The sequence below is a fragment of the Marmota flaviventris genome, chromosome 13 (assembly GCF_047511675.1).
Source record: "Marmota flaviventris isolate mMarFla1 chromosome 13, mMarFla1.hap1, whole genome shotgun sequence".
NCBI classification, from domain to species: Eukaryota; Metazoa; Chordata; class Mammalia; order Rodentia; family Sciuridae; genus Marmota; species Marmota flaviventris.
The window spans coordinates 60,776,285-60,787,013 of NC_092510.1; the positions used below are offsets into that span (position 1 = coordinate 60,776,285).

At 34.8% G+C, this 10,729-nt stretch overlaps 1 protein-coding gene across 1 annotated transcript in view; it reads right to left on the reverse strand.

Moving 5' to 3' along the window:
• Window positions 1-10,729, reverse strand: part of Caap1 (caspase activity and apoptosis inhibitor 1) — a 51,488-nt gene extending 40,759 nt beyond the window's left edge. The window contains exons 1-4 of the mRNA XM_027931066.2: window positions 10,331-10,729; window positions 8,509-8,709; window positions 7,644-7,728; window positions 6,196-6,271 (exon numbers count right to left, since the gene is read on the reverse strand). Coding sequence (XP_027786867.2) covers window positions 6,196-6,271; window positions 7,644-7,728; window positions 8,509-8,709; window positions 10,331-10,645 — 677 coding nt within the window. The 5' untranslated portion in view covers window positions 10,646-10,729. The remainder of the gene's footprint in view (window positions 1-6,195; window positions 6,272-7,643; window positions 7,729-8,508; window positions 8,710-10,330) is intronic.

A 10,729-nucleotide genomic window follows, 5' to 3' on the forward strand; every position in this document is an offset into this window, starting at 1 on the left:
TCTGGAGGCTGAAACAAGAGGATCGTGAGTTCAAAGCCAGTCTCAGCAATTTAGTGAGGCCCTAAGCAATTCAGTGAGACCTTGTCTCTAAATAAAATACAAAAAATAGGGCTGTGGATGTGGCTTAGTGGTTAAGTATTCCTGGGTTCAATCCCCAGAACCAAAATAAACAAACAACAACAAAAAGTATGGAATATATATTAATATATATTTATATACATTTACACAAATATACACTTATATATTCATATAAACATATTTATACATATTTGCATAATGAATTATCCAGCTTTTAAAAATTGGATCCTGTCATTTGGGAAAACATATGAACTTGAAGGACAGTATGCTAGGTTTAAAAAGTCAGATACAGAAAAAAAGTAGTGCATGATCTCAAATACATTGAAACAGTAAAATGGTGGTCATAGCAGGGAGAAACAAGAGGAAAATGGGGAGCTATAGGTCAAAGGGTACAAAGATGCAGTTACGGAGAATGTGTCTAGAGATTTAATGTACAGCATGGGGATTACAGTTAATAATATTGCATTGTAATGTATATAAGAAATTTGCTAATAATTTTAGGTGCTCATATCCACATACACAAAAAGATAACTGTGCAAGATGATGGACAATTTAATCTGCTTGATGGGAGTAGTCATTTCACAATGTATATCAAAATATCATGTACGCTTTACATACAATAAAACAACAAGTAATATTATCAAAGGCATAGCATCTACTTTTATGATCATGTAATTTTCTTTTATTTATTGATAAATTATGCTAACAAATTTTCTAATTAAGTCTCCTTGTAAATTCCTGGAGTAAATTGTACTTAGCAGTGTAATCACTCACTTGATACACTGCTAGATTCTATATAAGTTATCGTTTTTGTATCTACAAATCTATATTCTCAAAGAGATGGACTATAATCCTCTCTATGTTTACAACATTATGAGATTTTTAGTATTAAAACTACAGAAACTGTAACTGAAGACATTTTCATCTTTTCCTAGGAATGGGACTATTTTAGATGACACACGTGTGACCTGTTTGTAAATAACAACAGCTGGCATTTATTAAACATTTTATTAGTTGTAAACACATTACGTGTATTGACTCATGTAAGTATTAATTCAGATGTGAATCCTTCTCATCTTTGTGCTTTTCTCAACAGGTCCGTAGCCACCTTTCTGATTTCTTCTACATTAAACTTTTCAAGTTTCCACTTCTGCAAAGGATCAATTTAAATTGTATTTTGCTAAAAAAAAACACATTTATTTGCTATTTTCATGTCTGTGTACACAATTCTACATGTGGATTCTCATTATTCTTTCAAACTCACACATACCTATGGTATGTCTCCTTCCTTCTTAATCACAATTAAAACTATTCTTTACCTATTTCTTTCATCAAATCCAAAAGGAGTTTCTCTATATTCTGATCTTTACAAAGATAAAGTTTACAGAATTTTTATCCTTTGTTGTTATTCTTATATTCTCCTTTATTTAACTTTTACCTTTGTGTTGAAATGTTGAAGATATAGTCAAAGAAGATTTGGAAGAAAAAAGATGAAGGGACTTTCTCCTTTCTATCTGCTTGCTATTTCTGTCAATGCTTTCCTAGCTACATTCTTTCAGTCTGACAGCAATAGCTGGTTCTCTTAAGCTTCTGTGTGGCACTATTAGCTTCATAGGACCACCTGCACCAGCAAGGCAGTTCCCCCAATTAAGAAGTGTAAGCACTCAGAAAGACAGACAGACAGACAGATTAGTTTCTAGTGTCTTATCAGTGTATTCAAATTTTCTATAAGGACATACCAGTCATACTGGATTGGCATTCCCCCCTACAGATCACATTTTAATTTCATCTTTTCCTTTTAATCTCCAAATAAGGTTACATTCTGAGTTGCCGGGGGACAGGACTTCAACACCAAATCTCGAGAGGACACAATTTAGTCCGTAACAAGATCTTTCCTCATTATTTCTGCACTTACAGTCTTAAAGGCAAGTATTTAACTTAAAACATTTACTATCATTTCATCATGACTTTCCAAGCTATTTTACCTGCGTGATAGGTCTTCTAAAATTATTTTCCAGGCTCCCATGAACTACACATAATGATTTACATTCTTTTTTTTTTTTCCTTGAGGTTTTTCTATCACCCTGTATCTATTTAAACAATTTGATCTTACAGGACAATGCTTCAGTTCCTAATCATCACTAATCTCTTTATCAGTCTGTCTACTAAATTTAGAAATCAGAATTTCTTTAGTTTCTGAAATTATATTTGTGTTCTTATTTTCTTGAAGGTTTTCATTACCTTATTAAAGTTTTCTTTCCTATATTCTATCAATTCAGGGCCCAACAGAAGTTGCCTGTTCTAGCTATTCAGTTTAGTTTTCCACACCCAAGTTATTCAATTCCTTTAATTAATTTTTTGCCTATTTAAGACTGACTGTTCCCTCAGCATCCAGATAGGTCAGACTACTGTTTTGAGTGGAAAAGCATCAGGTTATGGAAAACATGGGAATTTTAAGCACAAAACTTGTTAAACTGAATCTTCTGTTGAAGTACAGGAAGGAGGTTTGAGGACTGAATTGTCCCTCTAAGCACAAAAGCAAACAGGAAAGTGTCATACATTCCAAGAGGATTCAAAGGATTCTGCCAGCTAAGGCCTCTTAAGCAGGCTTCTAAGGCTTTAAGAAAAAAAACCTGCCTTTACCCCATGCCTCAGATTTTGCTCAATGCCAAGGTAAATGAAGTTCCCTGCCTAAACTTGTTCTAAGATGTCTTAGGACAACTGAAAAACTCATGTTTCCTTTTTTGGCTGCATTTAGGTAATTTTCCTACTCCAGGAAGTAGGAGGAAAAGAAAAGTCAGGTTAAAGGCATTATATTTCCATATCATCTCCTTTTACCATTTTCTTTGCTTCACTTTGCAGAACATTTCCCTCATTCATAATTAACATATTATTAATAAGAACAAACTAGTCAAGTTAGCTCACTTAATCTCTATAATTCTAAGAAACAAGGGTTATCTTCACTTTACAAATGAATAACACTGCCTCCACCTTTCACAAGCAACTGTAGAATCTAAGGCACACAAATCAAATAGGGCCTCTTTTTTCCTTCTGTAGAATGATGATGATACTTCCCCACCTTGTAAGGTTGTTGTAACAAATTCAATGAATGAAGGCATACAAAAGAATTAAAATAGTGCCTGGCACACAATGCTCAATGTTAGCTATTAGTGTTGTTTTCTTAATAATCTGTAGCTTAGAAGTTTGATTTAAAATATATATATATATATTCTCAGGTCATTCAGAAGAATCTCAATGATCTGGCTTGTAGGAGCTCCATAAGCTTTTGGAAATATAGTTTGAGTATCCCTTATCCAAATTGCTTGTGACAAGAAGTGTTTCAAGTTTCAGAGTATTTCAGATTTGGTGATATTTACATAAACTTTACCAGTTGAACATCCCTAATCTGAAAATTCAAAATCCAAAATTCAAAGCTTTTTGAGCACTGATGTGACATTCAGGAAGTCTGGATTCTGCAGTCCAGATTTTTGGATTAGGGATGCTCAACCTGTATTTATGACTGTTCAACCCACTCACTATAGCACTCAAAAACTTAATGTCACTGGGTGCAATGGTGCATGCCTGTAATCCCTGCAATTTAGGGGGCTGAAGCAGGAAGATTGCAAGTTCATGGCCAGCCTGGGCAACTTAGCGAGACCCTTGTCTCACAATAAGAAATAAAAAGGGCTGAGGAAATGCGAAATAAATTTAACAAAATTATACTATGTAAATGTATAAACATACCATAGTGAATTTCACCTTTATGTACATCTATAAGGTACCAAAAATAAATAGAAAAATAAATAAATGAGTAAAATGAAGACCAGTAAAGGAAGGAAAATAGAGGGAGGGAGGGAAGAAAAAGAGGGGGCACTGGGCCCTGAAATGAAGTGGATCAAATTCCATGCATGTACGATTTTATCAAAATGAACCCAACTATTATGTATAATACACTAATAAAAAAAAATGGGGATGGGGGTAGGCCCTGGGTTCTATCTCCAATACCACACTCGCACACACACACACAAAGGATAAAATGGGGCACAGATTTAGCTCAGTAGTAGAGAGCTCCTGGGTTCAATGCCTAGTACCACATTAAAAAAAAAAAAAAAAAAAAGTTCATGTGACCTGTCTTATAACTACATTGCATGAATGAGTTCTTCTCAACAGTCATTTTGAATTAATTCATGATTTTTTTTTTTAAAGAGAGAGAATTTTTTTAGTTTTCGGTAGACACAACATTTTTATTTTAATGTGATGCTGAGATTCGAACCCAGCGCCCTGCGCATGCCAGGCGAGTGCGCTACCGCTTGAGCCATATCCCCAGCCCATAAATTTTGTTGAAATAGCTGAATACCTTTATGGTTTTTTTTAAAGAGAGAGAGACAGACAGACAGAAATGATTTTTATTACAATAATTCAAAAGTCAAGCACTGTACTGTACTTTGTTGTAATGTTTAAGAGAATTAGATTCTATTCTAACTAGGCATCCATTCAATGGCTTTCAACAGTAGAAAAGGTGGCATGAGTGCTCAAGTATGGGGAAAAAAAAGGTATTAAATATTAATATCCCCAAACTGGAAAAATAGATTTGAATAAAGGGAAAAATTAATGCAGCCAAATAAAAATTCAATTTAGAATTCTATAAGCAACATCAAGAAACAAAATGATGAAGATGATTTAAGAAACTTAGGGCTGGGGATGTAGCTTGTGGTAGAGCACTTGCCTAACATGCATGAGGCCCTGGGTTCTATCCCCATCTCCACAAAAGAGAAAAAGGAAACTCAAAAGTACTAAAAAGTAACAGGCCTTGTAAAATGCTACTAACTGATGAAGCTTAGTATATTATATAAAGTATTCCCAGCTAAGTATTTCATTTATTTCTTTGGTACTGAGGATTGAACCCAGGAGTGCTTAACCAATGAACCACATCCCAGCACAATTTTTTTTTTTTTTTTGAGACAGGGTCTCCATAGGCTGCAGAGGCTGATCTCAAACTTGCAAACCTCTTGATTCAGTCAAGTAAATGGGATTACAGACATGCGTATTTTAAAGGAAAACCAATAATAAGACCTATTAAAAATGTGCACATTTTCTATTTAAGTATAAATCACCATGGAACACCCTAAGCAAGATGCATGTGATGACCAAAAGCCATCAATTAATTATGAGGCAATCAAACAATATAGTAACACCTTTTTAATCCTTTAGGAAAAGTAAATAATTTGATGCTAAGTTTTAACATGAAACTGTTCTTTTTGGTGATGCTTACCAGTCTTCTATTAAAAATCAAAAAATTCTAGATTTCAGCTTAAGTATGTACTACTTATTTATATCACTGCTTCTGGTAATCTTGTATTTGTGATACTGCCTGTACAACAAAGCTTTTCTTACACTTCTGGGAAAATGTCAGGCTTTGCAAAGAGAGATACATGTTGGTCTTTGGCAATTACCAGACAATAATTGATTTTTAGGAAGTAATCATCAACAGATATTAAAGTTAGTGAATGAAAGTTTGATATGCTGTAATAAAGCAGAATAATAAAAAAAAAAAAAAATCAGCACATTGCTTCTTGATTAGTAAGCTTCCCAAGACTTCTGGCACTTTTGTCATCATAATAATCAAATTACACATACTTATAAGTAAATATATGCATGTATATATGTAAATATGAATATGTATGTATACACACAAACCTATATGTAAAAGATTACGTAAACATATGTAAAATAAACCTTACAAGCTCATCTCTGAAATCAGACTATTGTCACCCAAAATTAATAGACATTACAGTGTTTGGTAGGGTAGGTATTTAATAAATCGCGAGTAACGTGAATAGTATACTCAAAATCCAAACAAGAGATGTGATTCTGCTTCAGATTAGCATCACTGTTGTTCTATATCTATGTATAATAGTTAATGAAAAATTACTATAATCCTGACAAGCAATTAGGTAAATCTTCATATATACTAAAATACTCAATTATTACAAGTAAACAATTGCATTATTGAATTATTTTAATATAAATAAAACACAGAAAATTATTCATATCCTTGATGTTAGGAACTGCCAAAAGAATAAATTTTGAAATGAAAATGAAAGTTTTTTAACTTACTGACTGACTAAGTCAGATCCCATCTTAGAGCCATCATCTGCCTCTTCTTCCATATCAGAGTCCATACCATTGTCACCTTGTAAATGAAATACACTATTGAAAACTTGTTTAAAATGTCAGAATCATTTACACAGAAGTGTCACCTTTAAAAGTGATGCATGTTTTAAAACTTTATAGTTGTTACAAGTTTACATTTTCAATTATTTGTATTTAAAATGAATCTGGATGCTTTTTTTTCTCATTTCCTTCCCTTCACCACATACACACAATAACATATTTTTATTTACTTAAAGACTACATACTTACCTATACATCTATTTCCAGAGCTATAAAATCCATTAAACCTTTTTTTCTTTTTTTTGGCAGTACAATGGATTGAACACAGGGCCTCATGCACACTAAGCAAGCACTCTACCACTGAGCTACATCCCCAGCCCTTTTCATAAGTTTTTTTAGTTGTACATGACAAAATGCCTTTATTTTATTTTATTTTTTTATGTGGTGCTGAGGATCGAACCCAGTGCCTCAGATGTGCAAGGCAAGCACTCTACCACTGATCTACAATCCCAGCCCTCCCCAGCCCTTTTTAAAATTTTATTTTGGGACAAGGTCTCATTTGCTAGGTTGTCTAAGCTAGCCTCCAACTTGCAATGCTCCTGCCTCAGCTTCTTGAGTTGTTGGGATTATAAGAGTGTGCCACCACACACAGTTAAACGTTTTACATTTAAAAAGTTGTTCTGTCTAAAATTGCACATCCATTTTTTGTTTATTTTTCTGCGATGCCAATATTAAAATCTTTGATGTTCCAAAAGAAAAAAAAAATGCCTGAAAATCCAAAATTCTAGAAGAATCAGCATCACAAAGAGTAGTCATACTTCAAGGGGATATACAAGTATTGGCAAATCACAATGAATTCTTCTAATTCTGCATCTGGGTCTTATCAGAGCAGAAATAACATGCAATATGTCACGAAAAGTTATAAAGAATATAAAGTGGAATTAAAAATTATTTTAAGGAAAATCTTTATCTTCTCAGTAATTTTTAATGGTATTTTTACAGACATTTTAAATTTTATCTATTACAGTGTACAAATTTATGCTCTTATCTATGTGAGATTTAGAAAAAAATATCAAATTTATTCTTGAAATTCTATTCTGATATATAAATTATATATTTTTTTTTAATTTTAGTTGTAGATGGACACAATACCTTTTTTTATATATTTTTATGTAATGCTGAGAATCAAACCCAGTGCCTCACACATGCTAGGCAAGTGCTCTTCCACTGAGCCACATCCCTGTAAATTATATTTCTCAGTACAAACAGAAGATATTTTTCAGTGATTCCCCAAAAATGAATTTACGGTTACATTTATGAGAAAGAATACCCAAGACTTATGCTGAAAATAGTATAAAAAGTTACCAGAATGTAGAAATATGCATTCTTACCCTCAAGAATCTTCAAGATTTTTTTTTCAGACAGGAGTTCTAATTGTTCTTGGCATAGTTTTTTAATTTCTTCTATTGAACAGTTCTAAAGAAAATGACATTTTAAAAAATTGCATTTACGTACTATAGGTCCAATATCAACAGGAAAACCGCTATCGTGAGAAAATTTTTGTTCAACGAAATATTAAAATAAAACAAATTATTAAAGCCCCAAGTAGATTCACATATATCTTTTTATAGGAGGAAATCTGAAAAACTGTCAGTTAACTCATGCATTTGAGACACCTGATGGTAATAAAACCATGTTTGTTAAAGAAACTAAAGTGTGATTCAGTTTCTAGATATTCTTAATCATAGCCTATTTATGTTACGTCTAATTGTTCTAAAGGTTTAAATATTCAATTCTTTATATACTTTAGATACATGATCTTGGGCTTAACTTGTTCAAATCCTCTTTTATAACTGCAAAATCAAAATAACATATTTCCTAAAAAATATTAAAAAACAAATATATGGAAACTCTTGAAAATTTAATGAAATGTAAGTTATTACAAAAATCATTGTATACTGTCATACAATAGTATTTCTTGAAGTACCACAAAGATTTGTTTACTTCTTATGTAGTTACTACCATTGCCTGCATTTAACAGAATTATTTCCATAGTGTCAAAATTTTTCTAAAATATTTTTTCTCAGCACATTTTTAAATATACAAGGCCATCAATGGCTCTCCAAATTCCTTTTCTTATACCTCTTCTAGTAGCTTGTTTTAAATGGTATCACCCAATTATAAATTGTATTCAGTAACATGATTGCTACAAAGTTTATCTATGTATGAGTACAGTCTGATAATGAAATGAGGTACCTTTAACACATCAGGAAGCATCTTCTGTAACTTCTTCTCTCCTATAATGCAAAAGCATTGCTGGAGCATTTCTTTTTTGTCTGATATATAGAAACTAACTGGTTTTAATGACACAGTCAGATCCAGTCCACCTTCTTCAAGGTCACTGTGCTCTGCCAAGAATAATTCTTTTTCCAAAGTTGGCAAAAGATACTTGGTTTCCTAAAATTAAAAGAATATACAACTCTCAATAATACTACTTAAAATATGTAGAACATGTACATAACATCATAACACTTTAACTGTTTATTAAACATTTCCAAATTCCTCTTTGCACATTTATGTAAAACAGGAAAGAATATTTAAATATTCAGTATTATTGCACAATTAATTCAAGAAATAGCTATGAAGGAAACATATAGCAGGACACACAAATGAAAACACAGTCAACATTTAGTATACTTTTAGACTTTTGGTGAATCAGGATATTCCTTCAAGTAGCTATTACTCAAAAGTTTCATGTAAGCATTGTCATTCTCCTTAAATGCACATAAATAAAATAGCAATACAATGTTAGGAATCATAAATATCATAAGCAGTAAATTTACCATAAGCCACTATTTCTAAAAGTGTTACATAATTTAATCATATTCCAAGCAACCAAGTAATTTCAGTAATTTAAAACACTCATTTTCTTTTCTGTTGAAGGGACACCACTGAGGATTGAACCCAGGGGTGCTCTACCACTGACTACAATCTTAGCCCTTTTTCAAAAATATTTTTAAAAATTTGAGACAGAGTCTCCTTAAGTTGTTTAGGCTGGCCTTGAACTTGCCATCTTCCAGTGTCAGCCTCCAGAGTCTCAAGAGTTACAGGTGAAGCAGGCTGTAATCCCAGCTACTTAGGAGGCTAAGGTAGGAGGACTGTAAATTGGTAGCTAGTCCCAGCAAATAATCAAGACCCTATCTCAAAGTAATAATTAAGGGCTGGGGCTCAGTGGTAAAGCTCTTGCCTAGCATTCGAGAGGCACTGGGTTCAAACCCCAGCACCATGTAAACAAAACTAAATAAATAAAATAAAGTACTGGGGTTGTAGCTCAGTGATAAAAGACCCCTGGGGTTCAATACCCAATTCCAAAACAAAACAAAATCAATGACTTCACATTGCCCTTGGGATCATACAGACTATTTATTTGGCCCGTTCAGAAAAATGGCCTTTGAATTACTCAAATATAACCTGTTCTTCCTTCAGCTCATACAGGCTGCCTATCAACTATTATAGTGGAGGCACAAAGAGAGCCTTGCATATTTTTTCTTTAAGTATGAATTCATTTGTTCTTTAATAAATTATAAATTAATTTAAAAATGGCGGTATGTTAGTAAACCTGCATAAAATATGGTGCATAAAAACATGGCTTTTGTGGAGCCAGACATTGGATTCAAATCTAGGAGCTACTAACGACTCCTGCTCCTTAACCTCTCTGGGCCTCAATTTTTCTCATGTGGAGTTAATCTTAACCCAAAAGGTGAAGATAGAGAAATAAATCGTCTGGCTCACAAGGGCATTGAAGGCCACCAAGCTCCTGACCCATACATACTCTTTAGGGAAAAAAAGGAAACCACGAGTGGAAAGAACCTAAAGTTCAAAAAATAACAAAGTTAACTGTTTCACTAAACCCGGAAACTTGGAAGTTCAAGACATCGGAGTGGGTTCACCATGGCTCAGGACCGTGAACTTCGGGAACCAGTGGACCCTAGGGCTTTCAGCCCCACCGGGTCTAGTAGCCCTCCCTCTTCCGAAGCAGCGGCAGCTGCGGGAAGCGGCGAGAGGGGAGAGCACGCACCTGCTGCAGAGAGCCCGAGACACTGGAAGAAGAGTCGGTGCTCCTCCGTTTCCGGCGCTCGCCGCGATCCGCGCCGCTAGCGCCCCAGCAGCTGCCTCCGCTCCCGGCGCCGGTGACACTTCCACTGAAGCTGGCGTTGCCGCAGCAGCTGACGCTCCCGCAACCGCTGGTGCTCCCGCAGCCGCTGGTGCTTCCACTGCCGCTGCTGGCAAGGACCGGTACGAGGTCCGGGGCCGCGGGGGCCGCGAGTGCCGCGGACGCATCCTGGCCGCTTCGTTTGCGCCGCTTCTCCCGGGAAGATTTCTTCCCCGTCATGATCCCTTCGCTGCAACCATCCGGGAAAGCCCGCCGTCTCCGGAGCTACTGAATCTGACTCCAGCAGCAGCGGACGGCGAGCGC